Raw genomic sequence first — 19,554 nt, forward strand, 5'->3', positions numbered from 1 at the left:
CATGGAACAGAGTGCTACTAATTTGGGTCCTCTATGAGAACATGGGATCTACTGCTTTTGGTTGACAGCCCTTGTATTAGTTAATAGAAATACTCAGTGAGAGGGGGAATGGGCAATACCAATGTATCAGCTCTGTAACAGGAGCTTATTAGCCCAAACAAAATCCAGGATAATGCTTTTTCTGCCTGATAATTGATTAGGACACAAGTAAGAACATGTGGATAGCCATACTAGAGCAGGCCAGTTAACTCCTCCAGCACGTTATCCTGTCTCGCACGCAGTGGCCAGTATAACCTGCTTCTGCGAGAGGTGTGAAGACCCTGGTGTGAGCTGTTTAATAATAACCTACTTTGCAGGGGAAGTTTCTTAATTGCTTCAGAAATTGGCTGGTGCCCTGAAGTGCATTTGTTTTATATCCTGGCTTTTAACCTTTCTAACCATAACCTGTGTAATGATCTGAGCAGTCAGATAAATGTCCAGTCCTTTTTTGAATTTCATTATGCTTTTGCCATAGGGTAATTGTGTAAGAGTTCCTTTTTCAGTTTTATTGTTGTAGCCTTTCAACCTTTTCAGTATTCCCTTGCTTGTGAATTATGCAAGGTGGTTAACAAGACCCCCTTTTTGGCCTCCCTGTTATGTTATACAACTTTATGATACCTCCCTGCTTTCTCTAAAAACAGTTTTCTTGTCAGTCTTGCATCATACGGGCATTTCTTTCCCTTAACTCTTCATTTTCTTTACTGGTCTCTGAATTCCCTTTATTTCTGCTGTATCCTTCTTGAGTTAGAGCATTGATACCAAAGGCAGTATTTTCCACTGCCGCTTTTATTGCCAAACAGTTAATCTCTTTTCTCTACTCCTGCAAATTAGGCAGAAGATTACTCATCATTGTAGACAGTGACAAGTTAGTGTTTCCCCAGAGTCATTAATTCAGCTTGAATCCACTAAATTACAAGAAATATTCTAATTGTTGGTCTAGGAGAATTCTCTCCATCAAGTAATTAAGGAACAGCAGTTGTGGACTATAGGTTTGTTTTAAAAAAACTATTATTTTGGTCTTTTGATGCAACAAACAACATTTGCTATATATAGTACTTTGGGCCAACCTTTTTGACAGGCATGCCACAGATTAGCCCCACACCCTTCCCAAGTGTCACTTGGATCCCCTTCCCCTGCCTTATCTGCTTCTCTGCTTTCTGTTCTCTTCCCTGTGACCCCGGGCTGGTTTTGGTTTGTTTGCTTTGCTTTGCTTTTTGCTTGCAGTCCTATCTGCCGGTGTGTTGAACTCCCCTTTTCCAGTGCCACACACAGAGGCTGCTCATGCTACTTGTGGCACCCCTGCCATAGGATAGCCACTACTACAGCATAGCAGATCACTTTTGCCTTGTACCTCCTTGCTGGATGACTGATTGTTGCCTATATAAAGAAGGCAGGATGGATTTGCACCTTATATGCTAACTAAATCAGAGATGCTTAGCATAAGCATGGCTGTTTCTGGTGAAGTAATCCCACTGCTTACCAAAGCTTATACTATGCATCTCTGCTTCAGTTAGTCTGTAAGATGCAAATCCATCCTACCTTCTGCCTGACTGGCATGGCTAACTACCTCTTTCTGCCTAAAGGACATTTTAAAGTTTATTTGTCCCAACACAGATCACATTGTGGATGGTTTCTTCAGTTTAATAGCCTGCTCAATGTGATGATAACTAGCTGATTTGGTTACAACTCTATGACTATCTCTTCCTCTCTTCTATGTAAGATTAAATTAAGCTCTTGTGTTTGAAAAGTAAAGTACTGTTAAGGTTAAAATTGTTCTGAGGTCTGTTAAGTAATATGTTTAACTCAGTCTTTCTTTTCTCTTTTTGTAGTAGTTACATAGGTATTTGTCTACAGTGTGTTTTAAAATGAGGTATATTTTAAGATCACATTTTGTGATTGTAGAAGGCCAAGCTATCGCCTGTTGTGTGTCTTTCCTCCTGTGTTTCTTTTTTCTACCATTTTAGAAAGAAATCTCCTGGTAGTGATTACTGTTTTGTTATTTTCACTTTTTCAAAACTTAGTGGCAAAGGGACCCCTGCCTTCAGCCCCTCCCATCCATTGCTGCCCTTGAGACAGAAGCAACAAAAATCATTGCAGGAAGAAGATAGCTCAGGTATGTCTTCGCTTGAATTTGTCAGCAGATGGTCCACTCTGCATTGGATCACCTTTCCCTATAATAAATGACGCTGTCTAAAGGTTTGTTTTTTCCTGGATTAGAGAATCAAAATTAAATCTTTCATGAGCATTTATGTATTTAAAAAGCTGCTTGAACCCTTTGTGCATGGTGACATGATCTTTAAATGTGTGCAGTTTAAATGGAGGCCTTTTTGCTGCTTTTATATTTTTAAAAGGCTTCAATTTAACTAATCCTAAAATACTCAAAAACTGAATTATCAGATGAGGTTAAATATAGATCTTAAAAATATGGTGAATTGTAAGATATAGACATATTGAGAAGTGCTCTGATTGCCAGCACTGCTACATTCTGGCAGGACTTAGACTGCATACTTACTTAGGAGGTCTAAAGGGCATAGGAGTCGAGTCCTTCCATTCCCAGATCTCCAGAGATGGGCTGTATCATTTTTGGCAACTCGCTCTGCTGTTCAGTAAAACTGCACGCATTGATCTCTTGAGGTTTAGTTATGGAGTTATGTTGTTCTGCGAGCTGCTGACCACGACGCGGTAGAGCCAGTATTTATCTTCAGGAAATAATATGACACATATACAAGCATGTCAATATATGCATTGTTACAATCTAAATTCCATTATGACTCTGGATTTATTTTTAATTTCCTCAATAACTACTTATGAGTAAATTAGGAGAGAAGTTGGATTTGTTATTCAAGTAGTTCATAAATTCAGTGACAGCCAGTCTAAATGCAGACTTTCAGTTTCTTTTGGACTGCTTCAGAATCAAATACTAACATTATTATAGGGATTGCTAAGATCCTTCAGGAAAGAGGGTTTTTTTGTTTTGTTTCCGCCTGTGAAGTGTTATCACAATCTCTAGTTGCACAAATGAACTTGCTCCTTGATTAAGGTACACAGGGCAAGAAATTAAGATGGGCCCGACTTCCTAATTCTTTGGGACAGAAACAAGCTATTGCTCCTAGGTAGACAAAATGTTGGGGAATGGATTAAGAAATAAGGTATCTATCAGCAAAAACAAATTTATTCAGGATTCCAGTGAGTCTTAAACAATGGTTACAGCTGTACTAAAAAATTGGCTTTCTACCCAGATGAAAAATTGGGTTTAGCACTTATTAACAACAAACGATGAAGGACTTACAGTTTTTACTAACACAAACTGTATTTCAGGTAAAACAGCTAGATTAGTTTGCTAATTTTAACTTTCCGTGCCTGTTTTTTTTCAGTGTTGTTCAGTTGCATTGATCTTTATTTCATTTTTCCTGCTTTGTTATATATACTGTTTACCTGTTTTCTGCTGCCATCTGTTGGTGAACTAGTTTGAGTTTGTTATTAAACTGAGTAAAATTGCAAGTGTAAGGGCCATTTCTAAATTTCCCAAGTATTTTTCTAATATTCCAGGCCATCGTCATCGTTCTAATTCTTTGACTCGAGTTGATGGGCAGCCACGAGGTTCAGTTCTTGCGTGGCCAGAGAAAAAACCTAGGTAACTGCTATTTTAACTTTTTTTTATATATATATACAAGAGCTTCTTTTGCCTAGAATGGGCTTAAATTATATGGCAAGTTTGTTGCAGTAACATGTATGAGTTATTTAGACAGGCCTCAGGGTAGCACAACTTTTTAGAAGCGGTCAGTGATTTTTGGGTGGAGAGTAGAGATGTCTTCAAGGGGTATAGTAACTTTCAGAAACTGCCAACCACTCACACTGAAACAAAAGCATCTCAAGCTGCCATCCGTTGTTGCTAGGAATTCTTGATACAGGCCACTCCTCTCAAAACAGAGCGTGGATTTTGGCTATATATTGTAGTCACTATAGCTAAATAGATTCCAGCTTATCTTATGCTTTAGCACCATAGACTGTTTTTAATAGCTCTGTCTTTTCTAGGCCTCTGTCTCAGCCAACGCCATTTGCTCTTCATCATTCTACAAGTAGCGAGGTGGACCCTGGTTCTGGCGATAGCATCAGCCTGGCTAGATCAATCAGCAAAGACAGTCTAGCTTCAAATATCATCAATCTAACTCCAAAACACCAGCCTCACGCTGCATCGGTTAAAACAAATGGAAAGAGTTTGCTGAACAACGTTGAAATAGAAGACGAGGATGAAGAACTTGTTGCAATAATCAGATCGGATGAAACACCAAGCCATGGTGTCCCTGAACTTCCTAGTACATCCTCCAGGGCACCCACCCTAGCTGCAACCACGTGGTCTCCAAAAACGCAAAGCGAGGCCTCGGAAAGCAAAACAGATAGTTTTTACTTGGAGCCTTTATTGCCTGCAGTCCTAAAACCAGCAAAGGAAAAACAAATAATCAACAAAGTGGATGAGTGTGGAGAAGGGAAACAGAGGAGTTTCATAACAAAGAGACTAAACGAGGGACACTTGCCTTTGTCTCGCAAGAAAGCAAGCAGCAGTCATGGGGACCATGATCTCAATAGGACTTTTACTCCAATATCTAGTTCAGATTTCACTACAGTTGCAGATCCTAGTACTGCAGACTCGATGACGCTCTCAGATGCAGTATTAGAAATCTCTAGGCCTTTAGCTACTAGCAGCTTGGATCCCTCAGCTCAGGAGCAATCCTTTGGAGGCTTCTTTCTTCATGCTGCTAAATCTGATGAAGACATTGCAAGCAAAGCAAATGTCAACTATTTGAAAGGTATTAACGCACACGTTCCAGATACTACATGGACTATGGTGAGGCATGATTCTGATTCAGATCTCCTAGATATAGAGGATGCTGAGCAGGACATGGTAATGGTAGATGACCATCCAGTAGTTGCAAAATATATAGGGGAAGAGGAATCTGCAAAGTTACAGGAGGATATGAAGGTAAAGGAACATGAAGATAAGGATGATGCTAGTGGGCGTTCAAGTCCATGCCTGAGTACTATTTCTCAAATTAGCAGTGTGTCTTTGACTAGTGGGAGTGTCAGAATGACTAACTTTGCAGAACGGAAGCTCCAGAGACTTAACAGTTATGAAACAAAATCTAGTACAAGTAGTTCCCAGAAGACCACGCCAGATGGATCAGAGAGCTGCCCAGCACCGTTGACTACATGGAAACAGAAGCGAGAGCAAAGTCCCAACAGACAACATAAAGACAATGTCAATGTCTTGGCTTCTGAATTGGTACAGCTCCATATGCAGTTGGAGGAGAAGCGAAGGGCAATAGAAGCTCAAAAGAAAAAAATGGAAGCTCTGTCAGCTAGGCAGCGACTGAAACTGGGCAAGGCAGCTTTCTTGCACGTTGTTAAAAAAGGGAAACCTGTTGATGTCCCACAGCCACTTAAACCAGACCACTTTCCAAAAGAATATTCTCGGCACGGTGGGGAAGATCTAGATGATGTTTCCTTAAGTTCTAAGTCTGAGGAGTTTCTTGCAAAAGAGGAGGAGAGAGAAGAAATGCTTATTGATTCACAAGAAGTGACAATAGCGAAAATGCAAGAAAACTTGGCTTTCGCTGAGCAGCACAAACCGAAAGAATCTGCTGCTATCCATGAGATAGAAAAAAGCAAGATTATTTCTGCTGCTCTTCTAGAAGATAATGTTGCTGAAGTGGACGTTAATGAATGTGATCTTTCAATCGAAAAGCTAAATGAAACAATCAGTACGCTTCAGCAGGCTATATTAAAGATTTCTCAGCAACAGGAACTTCTTATGAAAACTCCAGCAGTACCATCACCCAGTACCAGAAGTAACTCACAGGACCAAAAGGTAAAACCATCCATTCATTTTGTTGAGCCTCTTTCTCCAACTGGAATGAGCAGTCTTCGTAAGCCGCCTCGCTTTGGTCAAGGGCGAAGTCCTCGCTCAGGAAGACCAGCTGACTTGAAAGTTGCTAAAGAGAGACAGCAAAACGCAACACGTATTAAGACTCCAACCCAAAGCATAGAAACGCTACCGCATTTAAGATCATTTCCATCTAACAATCTATCTAGAACACCAACAGAAACTAGTTTTGAAAATAGTCCAGATCATGGAAGTGTCCCTCAAGAAAAGTGTTTCTTCGATAGCTATAGACTCCGTGATGAGAGTAATCAACGGGCGTTTGGTCTCTCCGCTTCCAAAGATGCAAACATTATCTCTGAAATGAGCAAAGATGTGAGCAGTGATTTCAATGAAGCCGGGTTCAATTCTTCAGATGGCTCAGGAAAAGAAAACGTTCCAGTGGAAGAACCGCTGCGAAGCAAGGCAAATCTCATTGAAGTAGACTTGTCTGACTTAAAAGCCCCAGATGACGGAGACCTTGAAAGCCAAGGCAGCTCTACAGATATCATCAGCGAAAGTGATCAGAAGTCTGGAGTGGGGTTTTTCTTCAAGGTAAACATTGCAGTTTTCTTTGCATCTATTCATCTTTCACTTCATTTCCCAAGCTGGTTTGGACTAACTTGGTATTGCATGGGTGCAGTTTTGTGGTAAAAGCTGCATCTGAAAGACTTTCTTGTGAAAGAAAGTTCTTTAAGTCAAGGAGTAAAGTCATGGTCCTACCATATTAGCGTCAGGCCAGCATCTTGACTGGCTTTTTTACTAAGAGACTGTCTTCTCCCTTACATCTTGTCACAGTGATCTAGTTGGGGTGGTGCTGCTTTGAGCAGAGGGTTGGACTAGATGTGACCTCCTGAGCTCCCTTCCAACCCTCGTTTTCTATGATTCTCTGAATCCTGAAGGTCACCTGAGAGCAATCTTCTACAAGTACCATCAATATGCCAAGTTTGCTTGGCAAAAACACATAGGGGTTGTTTTCAGCGGTTGCTCCTCATCTCTGGAGCTCCCTTCCTCTCGAGGCCCACCAGAACCAGAGCCTTGACATCTTTCAGAAGCATAGCAAAACCAACTAAAGCTAGGCTGAGATGTTTAATAGATCTTCACTTTATTTGCTATTGTGTTTATTTTATTTATTCTAGTTACCCCTTGAGTTGTTCTGTTTCTCTTACTGTAAGCCTCCCTGAGCCTTTTTTTGGGAAGGTTGGCATATTAATGGCATAATATGAATAATCATCATTTGCTATACCTGGCATATATTCATATAACTATTTCTAAAAGGTAAGCTGCCTGTACTGTATATTAAGAAAAAAACCTTTCCTATCTATCACCGAGTTGGTAAAAGAGTAGCTGCTTATTTATATCCCAGTACAGCTAGAAAAATTAGCTGCAGTATTTTCAGTTTTACTCTATAGTCAGTTAAACAGATTTGCCAAAAGCAATTTCAGTAGTGTCATTTCATGACTAGATTGTCACTTATCTACTATTTCTGTTTCTAGATAATATCTGATTTTTTTTTATTTGGTAAATTGGTAAGATGGTAAATTGTAGCAATGTCTCACAAATAATGGGAACAGTAGTTAAGCACTTCTTTAAAGTATATACTTAGTTTTTTTTATTTCAGGCTCTTTATGGGGTATGACGCTTGAAGTTGTCTGCCAGAGAAGTAATAGAAAACAACTTTTATGAATTTAAGCAACCACTAAAAATTTGTTCTTAAATCTTATCATGTGGAATCTAATCTGTCACTGCGCTTTTGTCTTGTGTTATTTGCTTTCCAAAAAAGTATTGTTTCCAATATAGTGTAACGCCTGCATAAATGCTTCTTGTAACTTGTGAATTGTTTGAGTATTCAGTTGATGGCCTGTGATAACTCTGACTTGTAATATTTTCCATGCACCAAATAGTGGCAAACATGCAAAGGGTAAAGAGGTGGAATTTGCTGGTTTTGAGTAGGAATAAATTCAAGTATTGCAGAAAAGCTTAGCATGCCACATCCCCAGCTAAAGAAAATGAGAAAACCTTGACATCAGCTAACAAATGTCTTAAGCTGCTCTTTTACTTCCACTGGCTCTGTGATGAAATAGCTCCACATCCTTTTCTCTGTTCCTTGTTGTTGGGGTTTTTTTTTTTATTGAAGGGTATCTATTTTTTTCCTATATTGGTCTTTTCTGCTCTTCATTTTCTGGAGTCTTTTGACACTTCCAGAAGTAAGTCCTGCTTCTGCACCTTGCCTGGTGTGTTAGACAACGTATACGGTTGTTGGTCAGACAAATTACGACCAAGTGGTTTTCATCACTATTTGCCTATTACTTGAAAACTCCATGTTGCATTGGACCATGTTCGTTTCAATTAAATCATTTCAGTGGAGCCTAGCACATTTCCCACAAAACTCCTCGTTCTAGGCATGCCTTGAAACCTGTTAGATACAGAGCAAAGAGATTAGGTTTTGTTGGCCAGTTGGCAGCACAGACTTCCAGTCCCCTAGTCCAGCTGCCTCAGAATTGGGGCTCCTAGGATCTCTGACTTCCAGTAGAGTTAGAGAGAGGGTAGTAATTGTATTTCATGGAGAATTTCCTGTTTTTGTACTAAATAGGAAAGAAACTAGATTTCAAAATCTTGATGTCTGTGAAAAAGGGATTGGTGTTTTTTTTATCCCGTGCTTGTTATTTCACTTGCTGTTCTGCATAAGGATCTTATTGTATTAGGCACCAAAAAAAAAGTTAGTTCCTGTGCCAATGATCTTAAATCTAAGTAATCTAATAGGCCTTTCTTGTTTCGTTGCCTGGCTTTGAGCTGGGGAAGGGCACATTACTGAAGTCCTATTATGCTTGTGCTCCAATACTGCAGAAGCACTAAATATTTTTCAAATAATGTAATATCCTTTGCAGCTGTTTAAAATTCACAGGAACTGTAAGAATATTTTATGTGCTTGCATTTCTGGATCGTGGTGGTTATGGAAAATATCTCAAGCTGGCAACTAAACAGTATTTCTTTATTCAATTGTAGTTAAATTAGTTAGAGTTGGAATAGACTATTTACAGTTGAGTGAAGTTGACTTCTACCTTTTTATATAATATAGTTGGTAGTAACTGGCTTGAGTTAGTCTGTTTCTAGAATAGAATAGCTATTGATACTGGATACCCTGGTCAGCGTAGCGATTGCACTGTACAGCATAGGCTGCAGTTTCAGACAGGCCCTATAATTCATGCCAGTGTTAACAAAACTACACTGAACTGAGATTGAGAGTCATTCTTCCCAACTTCCCTGGCTGACCTACATGAACACTGATGTGGTTTTCCTGCTAAGTTATTCATGTAGCAGACAATTTAAATGTAGCTTATACTTCGTCTTTCAGGCTCTGGTAGCAAAGAAATGAGCTTTGTAAAAGTTTTCAGTTTTGACCTTCAGAACTTGTTATGACTTTCAGAACTTTTCTGTTCCCTCCTTTGTCCCCATCAGAGCTCTCTAACTTACTTGAATTGTCATTTGCAGGATGAACAAAAAGCAGAAGATGAACTAGCAAAGAAGCGTGCAGCATTCCTTTTAAAACAGCAACGCAAAGCTGAAGAGGCTCGGCTCCGAAAACAGCAGCTGGAAGCTGAAGTTGAACAAAAAAGGGATGAAGCCCGGTAAACATAACATTAGTACAGTGGAAAGGAATATATTTTTTTTAAACCTATGCTTTTTGTTGAAAAATAGCAAACTGCTACATACTGTGGGTGCGTCTACTTGAGTGCTTTAATGCTCATTAGCCTATTTTAATGCACATTAAAGCATTACAGAAAAACTGTATTCTAGCTAATGCACATTAAAATAGGTTAATGCATCTTTTTCTGTAGAGGGCATTTCTACATGTGGTCCAGGAGTTGGGAGGGAAGGCAGGGGACACTAACTGGAGTGACTCGAAGAGCCGCTCTAATTAAAGCACCCAGAGCATCTCGTGTATCAGCGTCCCCGTGCTTCAAAATGATGGTGGGGGTGGTTCAGATAAAGTGCCCCCACTGCCATTTTGAAGTGAAGGGACACTAATACATGAGATGCGAGAGGCTGTTGGAGCATGGTAATTGCCACGCTTGATGAATCGAATCTGCTCTGACTCTGGAATTAGAGTGCGTTGGAGCAGCCTCCCTGCTTGTATATAGGTATTTGATTTAACGCCCATTACCTAAAGCGCATGAATTGAACATGTAGACACGCCCTCTGAAAGCCATATTTGCCTTTTAGCCGCAAAGCTGAAGAAGACCGAATAAGGAAAGAAGAAGAGAAGGCTCGAAGGGAACTCATCAAACAAGAGTATTTGAGGAAAAAACAGCAGCAGATATTAGAAGAGCAAGGACTTGGAAAACCTAAATCAAAACCCAAGAAACCTAGGCCGAAGTCTGTTCATCGGGAAGAGTCGTACAGCGATTCAGGGACAAAGTGTTCTTCCACACGTAAGTTGGATTTGTCTGTTTCATTTGACTCCGTTCGAGTCTGGAGATGTGCTAAAATGAAGTCACGCACCATGCTTGCTTTTTTTCTTTTTTTGGTAGCTGATAACTTAAGCAGTGCTCAGTCCGGTTCCAGTCTGTCTTTGGCATCAGCAGCAACAACTGAACCCGAAAGCGTACATTCTGGTGGCACTCCATCCCAACGGTAAACACAATTAAAAATAAAGCCTCTGTTATGAAATGTGGTTGGGATTAAATAGCACTTCATTTTTTCAAGTGGCTAATAGGTGGACATAACTAGAAGAGAGAAGCCTTCGCAATCTCATTTACATCTTGAACTGTTTTTTAACAGTACACTTTACCTTGGGTTCATTTTGAAGTAGGGATGATAGAAAGTATGGCTAAGTAATTTGGTTGGGTGAGGGGAAAGAGAGTTTTCCTGAGAGGCTGTCTGGTAAACCATTTTATGTTCAGTAAAATATAAATATGGCATCTACCCTTTGTTCAGAGTTGAATCAATGGAATCCTTGCCGATACTGAGCAGGAATCCGAGCAGGAACACAGAGCGAGACTGGGAAAATGCTTCGACTGCATCCTCCATTGCTTCAGTGGCAGAATACACAGGTAGATGGTTTCTTTTTAGCTTTGTCATTTCTATGTGATTACTAGCTCAGAGTGCTAAATGTCATGAAAATGTGGTGGATTGTGTTGCGATGAGTTCTTATTTCTGGGAACCTGTCTTGGGCCTGTTAGTGCACTGAAACTTTAGTTAATAGCAGCTTTAAATTCAGCCACTGGATTACAGGTATAGAGAATACTTCATATATTGTATTAAATGTTTTACAAATTGATAGATCGATCGTCTGCAGCTAAGCTCTACATTACAACAGTATCTGCTCTGGTTCCACTGACTGGGAAGCATACCATAAGGATCTGGAGCAAGGATTCCTACACTCACAGTACAGTCCTAAAACCATAGTCACTCAAGCAGCAGAGCCAGACTCAGATCCCATTCCATCTGTTACAGTACCAACCCTGAGACCCCAACCTTAACACCTTGCGCACATTATTAATGACCTCTAGTCCCTCCTGGAAAATGGTGATCATCTGAACGCCACCATGGCAGAAATTCTGGTTTACAGGCAGCCCCCCACTGTCAAATGGTGTCTTTTCAGCAATGGACTACCTAGGTTCTATTTTTACCAAGGCACCAGACCATGCCATGGGCCCACGTGCCATCTGTGCCCCATTATCGGTCCAGACCGCATCAGCACTGAGCCAGATAACATGGATTATAACATCCAAGGTTCATTTACTTGCGCATCTACTAATATTATATGTCATCACATGCTCACAATGCCCCTTTGCTGTCTACTTTGGACAAATCTCTGTGTGTTAGAGTGAATGAACACTGATCTGACATCAGTTCCAGAATGACACACAAGCCTGTGGCAGAACATTTTAACCTCTCTGGACTTTGCATCGCTGATCTTGGAGTGGCTCCTCATAGACAACAACTTTTAAAAATTAATGTGAATGAGAAATTATGGAAAAATAAATCGCCTATAATCTGGATTGTGTTAAGTACGGTCTAAACCAGGGGTGGGCAAAATATGGCCTGTGGGCCCGATCCAGCCCACCAACAGATTTGATCCAGCCCATGGGTGGATATCTGTCAACTCCCTGGATCTGTCAGCATGCTGCTGTGGCTGCCACGTGCTGCCAGGTGGGCCAGGAGGACTGCTTGGGTCCAGCAGTATCATGCATCAGCTGTGGACCCAACCAGGGCTTTCCATGTAGTGGGCAGGTGGCGGCATCAGCTGTGGACACAGCAGGCAGGCTCAGGAGCCCAGATGAAGAACCTGCAGGTGATGTCCACAGCTGATCCACCACCCTCCCAGCATTATGGAAACTCCTGCACAGAGCCCCAACCTGGAACTTGCCACTGGCGTCAGCTGTGGGCACAGGCAGGCACTGCTACTGCACCAGGTGGGCAGGCAGCAGCATCGCTCTTTCTCTTCTCTCTCTCTCTGTCCCTCTCTCCCTGCCTTCCCTCCTCCCCCCAGAACCCAGCTTCTGCCTGGGTCCACAGCTGAGCATTGGGGCTCCTGGCAAACTACAGCTTCTGCCAGATTCTGGAAGGAAGGAAGGAGGGCGAGACTGTGATGGATAGACATGGCCCTCAACAGGTTCCCAAAACTCATTAAGTGGCCCTCCAGCTGAAATAATTGCCCACCCCTGGTCTAAATCAAGACAATGGTTTGTTATCCCATTACTTGGATTAGCTTCTACAACCCCTGTGTCCTTCAGTGGGTTAACTGTGTTTTTTCTCTCCTACCCACCTTGCCTCTCTCAGGTGTGCCCCCTTCTCTTTCCTCCCCACTTCCCTATTTGTATTCTAATCACTGCTTTCTATTAGAAGCTCTGCTTCCTGCAGTCCCTTCACAGCATCTGATGAAGTAGACCCCCTGCTTACAAAAGCTTATGATATACATCTCTTGATTTAGTTGGTCTATAAATTGCAAATCTACCCTGCCTTCTGCCTGACTTAAGACTAACACTGTAAACCACTTCTCACATTAAATACATCACCCTTTCTATAACCAGTTCCAAAACGCTTCCAGTTTTTTTGGAGGTGACACTAGGAACGAAAACTCAATGTTACTGTGATTAGTTGAGGAGCAGCTTCTTGAATCTGGCTAATTCATCTGTTGATACAAACCTGTCTTGGTTGTTTAAGCTTCTTAGTACTGTCTGCCCACCCACTGAATTAATGCCACCAGGCTGCCTGTTGACAGAATGGAAAAGGCGCTTTTAAGTAGAAAATGGTTGCTCAGAAAGAGAATGATTGCTTGACTGAGTCCCTCAATACATGGAATAATGAGCGTTCTTATAGTTAAATTCACTTCACTGCTCACTTAATTTTTTATTTTTTAAATCACCGCTGCTTCTTTTCTGAAGTGTGTTTTACATCAAAAAAAGTGTTGAACATTATTCATCAGTGTAAAACTTGTTTAGTTCATAGATATGGATAGAATTAAAATTAAAAAAATCAACATTAAAGATACCTATTGATAATAGTCACCCGTGTGTTCATGTCTTTGTTCTTTAGGTCCAAAGCTGTTTAAAGAGCCCAGCAGCAAGTCAAATAAACCAATAATTCACAATGCTATATCCCACTGCTGTCTTGCTGGAAAAGTGAATGAACCACATAAGAACTCAATATTGGAGGTAAGTAATTACTAAAACTGCAGGGTTTGGGATGCACTTGCAATAAATTTTGATGCCTGATGCTTATTTCATTAATGTGTTATCTTAAACGCTCTTCCCTTAACATGCCTCTGAAGTAAAGCATGTTTTCATTAACACAGCGTCATCTCTCACACCATGTATTTGAGGGTATTTTTTGTGTGTTGAGGCTTGTACTTGAACAACTTATTTTGGAAGTGCATGTACATATTGCAGGGGGGAAGGTCAGGCAAAAGTGGGAATGAAGCTGAAATATGTGAACAAAATAGTTTTAATTTTTCAAGTGACATACTAAAGTAAAACAGGTCTATTTTGAAAGATGATGCAAAAGAATAAGATCTTAAAAGTCATTAAACTTTTTTTATCTGCAAGATAATTTTTGCTTCGGAAGTTTGTCAAAGTGCAGTGTCTTAATGTAACAAGAGCTGTTTTTATTTTAGACTTATGCATGTCTTTGAACCATTTCAGAGAATAGCTTGCTTTCTAAGTTGGTCTAATAAAAGATACCAGATTCACCCAAAGAACCTTGCTTGCTTTCTAAGAGTACTTTAGTTTTAAAATAAAATTAATGCCCCTGAACCGCATTTTTAAAGGTTCTGATGTGATGCGCATATGAAAATAATATTAATATTGACTAGTTGAGAGGCTGTCTTATTTAAAGTGGTTGAAGAGAAGTCTGCAGTTCAGTTCAAAGGGAAATTCTGATATTGTTCCTATGATGCATTAATGTCTCAAAATAAGACATACTAGAAGCAGTACAAGAAAGGGAAACAAACCAGTGTTGTTAGAGTTATTTCTAGCTGCAGTACAGTATAAAGGAAGAAAAATAATTCAGAATAAATGTGGGAGATGTAATTTTTTCATTGTTTGTGTTTTGGCCATTGTCACTGAGTTTCTTTGGCTGACACAGGTTATACCAACTTGCTTTCTCATCTCCTGGAAATGTCTAGTGTGACAGTCAATTAAATCAGTAGATGTAGTTTTCCCAGGCTTTGTAACATAGCTTTTTATAGAGAATATTAAGTATTAAGAGAGCATTAAGTATTTAAACACTTGCCATTACAAGAGTAATCTATAATTATTGCTTATGTAGGTCTGCCTTTGTGATGAGCAATGAGATTTCATTTAGATGGGCTTCCAAAGGCACTCCTCTTTTTTTTTTTTTAAATACATGTATATTCAGGATCACTTTTTCCCTATTGGTTTTGGTTCTCTTGCCATATTAAACTGGAAATGCTTCTAGATAAAAGTTCAGTGTCATGGTGTGTGTGTGTGTGTGTGTGTGTGTGTGTGTGTCACCAGCAAGGGAGTATCACGTTTTCAGTCCAGTAGGTCTAACATATAGTGAGCGGATGCAATAATTACATTTTCTTATGGTCCCATTGCAGTGTAGAGTTTCTATGCCACCAATATCAACTTCAGAAGAAATTTAGTTCAGTAGGTCACTAATTCATGTATTGCAAGGCTTTCCTTTGGCCCCCTTAGTAATATGAATTTCGGAGGAGTCTGCAAAACTTGGTGATGTCAAATTAGAAACAAATTGAAGCATAAATGTGAAAAGATGGACAGGGGTACAGGTTATATTCCTATTTTGTTTTCTTTCTCTTTATTTCACCTTGAAGGTTTCTCTATCTAATATTGTTGGTTGCTTTCAGTGCCTTGAGTTCTCCCTTTCCTTGCTCTGGCAGAGCATTGTGTTGTCTCGCACATTGGGGTCTGCTGGCTCTCTTACTGCTATTTCAGGAAATATTAGTTCATGACAAAAGCGCAGAAGATTCAAGTTGAACCTTTATTGCTTCAAAAATGTGGTTGTTAAACAACTTTGGCCTTAATGTATTGATAACCCAATACTGTTTTGCACTATTTATTATGAAGAATGTCCATATTTGTCTTCCTTCAAATATAGGAACTTGAGAAGTGTGATGCCAACCACTACATCATTTTGTTCCGTGATGCTGGTTGCCAGTTTAGAGCACTTTATTGCTACTACCCTGACACGGAAGAAATCTATAAGCTGACTGGAACAGGGCCAAAGAGCATCACCAAGAAAATGATCGACAAGCTTTACAAATACAGTTCGGACAGAAAACAGTTTAACGTGATTCCAGCCAAAACCATGTCCGTCAGCGTGGATGCTCTCACAATCCATAACCATTTGTGGCAAGCCAAGCGACCTGCAGTGCCAAAGAAGACTCAGACTCGGAAATGACACTGAATTCTTGGGGAGAAGAGTGGGATTGTGTAGAAAGAAGAAATGTTTACCATTTTGCTCCAGTTTGGTATGAAATGTGCAGAACCATAACCAGTTTTTTTAAGAAGCTTCTAAACAAAATCCGTGGATGAAAGTAAATAAGAATGAAGGAACAATGCCAGTGTTTTTGGAGAGTGATGAATCTGCTGTTACACCCGGCGCTAACTACTGAGGCTTTCAAATGAGGGACAGTGCATGTAGCAAGATCTATAACAAGTGGATTTCCTTTTACTTGAAGTTTGCATTGGTACAAATTGGGAATAATTAAGTTTTGTTTCCTCTCCATCTCATTCCTTCCTCTTTCCCTGTCGCTTTTAAAGTTGGCAAGCTCTGAACTTCAGTAGAAGCATTGAACAGATCTTGGGTGATGACTTTTTTTTTTTTCTTTTGGAAAAAAAATAGTCTTTAGGGGAAAAAATGTCCTTTTGAGACTTTTTTTGAGGAGCTGTATAATATATCATATTGTTGTACTGTATCTACTGCCAACATTAAGTCCAGCTCTCAGATTTCCGAAAAACCCCAGCCTGTGCTGCTCTGAACAAGGTTTACTTGTAGTATCGGTTCACTGCAAAAATTGCAGGGTCTTTTATAAAAAAAATAAATAAATAAAAAAAAAATTAATAATGGTGAATTTAAAGATGAATATTTCTGAAACACAATCATGAAGAGGCATACAGGTGCTACTAGCTGGAATATGCCTGGTCTAAACTTGAGGCAAGCTGAATGGAGCACAGTTATCATTGACTTCAGTTCAGGTAGTGTCCCGAGGATGTTTTGCTTTAATAAAGACAGATTCTGGTAGATGTAGAACGTTTCCACTCTGAGCACGTTACTCCTGTACGATGGTGCACTTAATGATCACAAATTTTAATGTTTTTATTCTGTCATGAAATGTAATTCTACTTCCTTTGTCCTGTCTTTATTCTGACTGAGCAGCATGCTCTAAAATGGAGAGTGTTTGGGTTTTTTTGGTTGTTTTTTTTTTAATTTTGGGGTGATTATATTAATATATATATTGATTTGTTTTTCTCATTTAAAAGCAATTTTTAAACAAAAATTTGCATTCGTTTCAAAAGCCCAAAAAAAAGTCGAATGGCTTTGATTTCTTTTCATGTTGAAATATTAAATCTTGAGTTATGACCTGAAAATCTGTGTGTGTTTCAGCAGATCAGATTTTTTATTTCCAGGGCAGCAGGGTTTATTATATTTGCAGTTCTTGTCCATTCTTTCATGTGACTCTTCCCCTCTACCCCCTGCTTTAAAGTAACTCTAATTCGCTAACTACAGTGCAACTTATCTGTCAGTATGGTCCGGCTACATCTTTCTTTGACACTACTACCTGAGGGTTTTGTAGGTTTATATCTTTGGTTTGCACATGTTTACTTTTATTTTGAAGTGTTACTTGAATATGTATCTCGCAGTGCCCGAGGCACCACACCGATTCTAGAGAGAAACTGAAGCGCTGAAGTACGAGACAGTGTAATTATTAAAATTTAAAAATAATGGGAGTTGAAAAGTGAGTTTTGTACAGAAGGGGGAAATAGGGTACATAATAAAATGTTCAATAGAGGAAAGTGAAGGTCTTCCATTGCAATCTTCTCAGTTCTTTCCCCTTTTGGATACTTTTTAAATAGGCTGCTGCGACATATTGTACATTTTGTTAGATAGCTGGCTGCCTGTAAATAACTAAAGGCTTTATGATTTCTAAAGTGCTAAGTATTAAACGCCGTCATGAGTGTAATTTTTCTGTTATCATGCTTTCCATGCTTGTGCTTTATTTCTCACTGTTTGATATTATATACCATATTTATTTTATCAAAGCACTGAAATTTAATAAAAATCATTAACTGATTTCCTTTTTTTATTCCATGTGTAATTTTGTTATTTTGACCCATCATCTTGTCAAAAGAACTAACTGTATGCTTTAAAGATGTGCTATTCTACTCGCTTGTAGGTAAAGGTTTCTAATAGACTTGCCTATATTTGTTTAATAGATTATTAGATAAGTGCTTTTAAACTGCTAGAATTTGAGCAAAATAAGAGGAGAATTCAGCAAACCCAACAGCATTTTTCCCCCCAATTTCTTCTTTGACATATTTAATTTAAATCCGTTAAGGTGGTTAAGTGTCCTGTCATCATTTTACTTCTTAGAAAACTGAAGCAGATTCTAGTTTTACAATGAGTCGACGTAGAACTAGGAGTGGATCCACAGATTTCCGACTCAGTTTTGATGCCTGGCTACAGGATTTTGTTGAATCCTCAGATTTAAATTAGTTAGGAATTTTTTTTTCCCCTTCCTTGATGCAGAATTTTAAAATTGCACTTTAGCATTGCCCTGTGTGTTTGAATTATGGCGCTGGTTATGGTGCATGCACTTAATGCATTGGTTTACTTGGAGACTATACAGTAAGTATACCATAAGTCTTCCCCCTAATACTGTTATCAAACTAATTCAAGCTCTTGTGCTTTGAAGTAGTTCTTTTTAAGATGGACAGTTTTTCCCCTTTCTTTATACCTGAAAGTCTTTTTCCCAAAGGCAAAAGGCAGATCTCCTTTGGATGATTCCTTGACGGACAGTCCACCTCCAAAACAGGTGCTGCATCCCTAATGTTCTCGCGGAGGCTGAAACTTTGCTGCCCATGGTAAAGAGAGCTTCTGCCACCCCATTTTATGCACCACATCATAAATTTTGGCCACATCCCTTGAGACAACACAAAATCAGAATCTCTGTTTCTGCTAACACTTCCTGTGTATAAGAAGTGTCCCCAAAATGACCATTGCTTCTGACTGTTGTTACAAAGACGCCTACTCCATCAGCAGAATTGACCTGGGGAGGTCAGGAAGGAAAGGGCACTAGGTCCAAGTCTGCAGATCGGAGGTGGTGAAATGTGCGGGCCCATCTGTGGGAGTGCAAGGAGTAGGAAAAATTGGAAATGTGTACAGGCAACCTGGGATCCTATATGGGGCGAAAGAGAAGAATGTCATTTTTCTAAACTGCATTTTAAACACACTGTTACATCTGGGAATAGATAATTACTTGAATTTTTCCCCCCTGAAAATTTCATTTTAAAATTGGCCTTAAACATCTTTGTACATCAGGGTGGTCTTTGCTCAACGTTCGGCATTTTATACACCTACCCTCTGAATAACCAATTGGCAAAAAGCACTCCCCACCCCTAAAAAACAACAAAAACCCCAAAGAAAATGCTTACGCATCCTTTAGAGGTTCTGATCCTATTTTAATTCAAGTTGAAAAGATGCCACTGAGGTTGCCTTTTGGGATGAAAAAATGCAAAAAAGATCAATACTCTTTGGCATTTAGTCTTGCACTTTTGTAAAGAAGAGAAACGTACATCTTTAAAGTGTCAACTTCATGCCGTAATTTTTTTTCAGACTTTTTTACTTTAGTATATTCTGTATTTATGTGCAATGTGTTCCATCTGTAGTTGGCATATCTTTGGATGTCTGTTTTTATAATATCTCCAGTGGAATAAAAACTTAGTGTAGAAAAATGGTGGTGATGAAAATACTGGCTTCTTTTGAGCAGATCAACATATAATCCATTCAAGCTCTGCACTAGGCTGTTAGCAGAGTAGGGAAGGGTGCTAGCTGGAGGTCCAGAATAAATTGATTTTTTTTTTTTTCCTTTTATGTCAAGGAACCAAGAG

General features: G+C 39.5%; 1 protein-coding gene across 2 annotated transcripts in view; it reads left to right on the forward strand.

The window, feature by feature from the left end:
* The window catches only part of CAMSAP1 (calmodulin regulated spectrin associated protein 1), a 43,700-nt gene extending 25,963 nt beyond the window's left edge, over positions 1-17,737 (forward strand). For both annotated transcript variants that reach the window (XM_059715697.1, XM_019475629.2), the window contains 9 exons: positions 2,061-2,152; positions 3,589-3,673; positions 4,075-6,511; positions 9,449-9,585; positions 10,181-10,389; positions 10,489-10,591; positions 10,895-11,010; positions 13,499-13,617; positions 15,542-17,737. In XM_059715697.1, the coding sequence (XP_059571680.1) occupies positions 2,061-2,152; positions 3,589-3,673; positions 4,075-6,511; positions 9,449-9,585; positions 10,181-10,389; positions 10,489-10,591; positions 10,895-11,010; positions 13,499-13,617; positions 15,542-15,844 (3,601 nt within the window). In that variant the 3' untranslated portion in view covers positions 15,845-17,737. The remainder of the gene's footprint in view (positions 1-2,060; positions 2,153-3,588; positions 3,674-4,074; positions 6,512-9,448; positions 9,586-10,180; positions 10,390-10,488; positions 10,592-10,894; positions 11,011-13,498; positions 13,618-15,541) is intronic.
* Positions 17,738-19,554: the final 1,817 nt, after the last annotated feature.

Source organism: Alligator mississippiensis, chromosome 12 (genome assembly GCF_030867095.1).
Source record: "Alligator mississippiensis isolate rAllMis1 chromosome 12, rAllMis1, whole genome shotgun sequence".
Taxonomy (NCBI): Eukaryota; Metazoa; Chordata; order Crocodylia; family Alligatoridae; genus Alligator; species Alligator mississippiensis.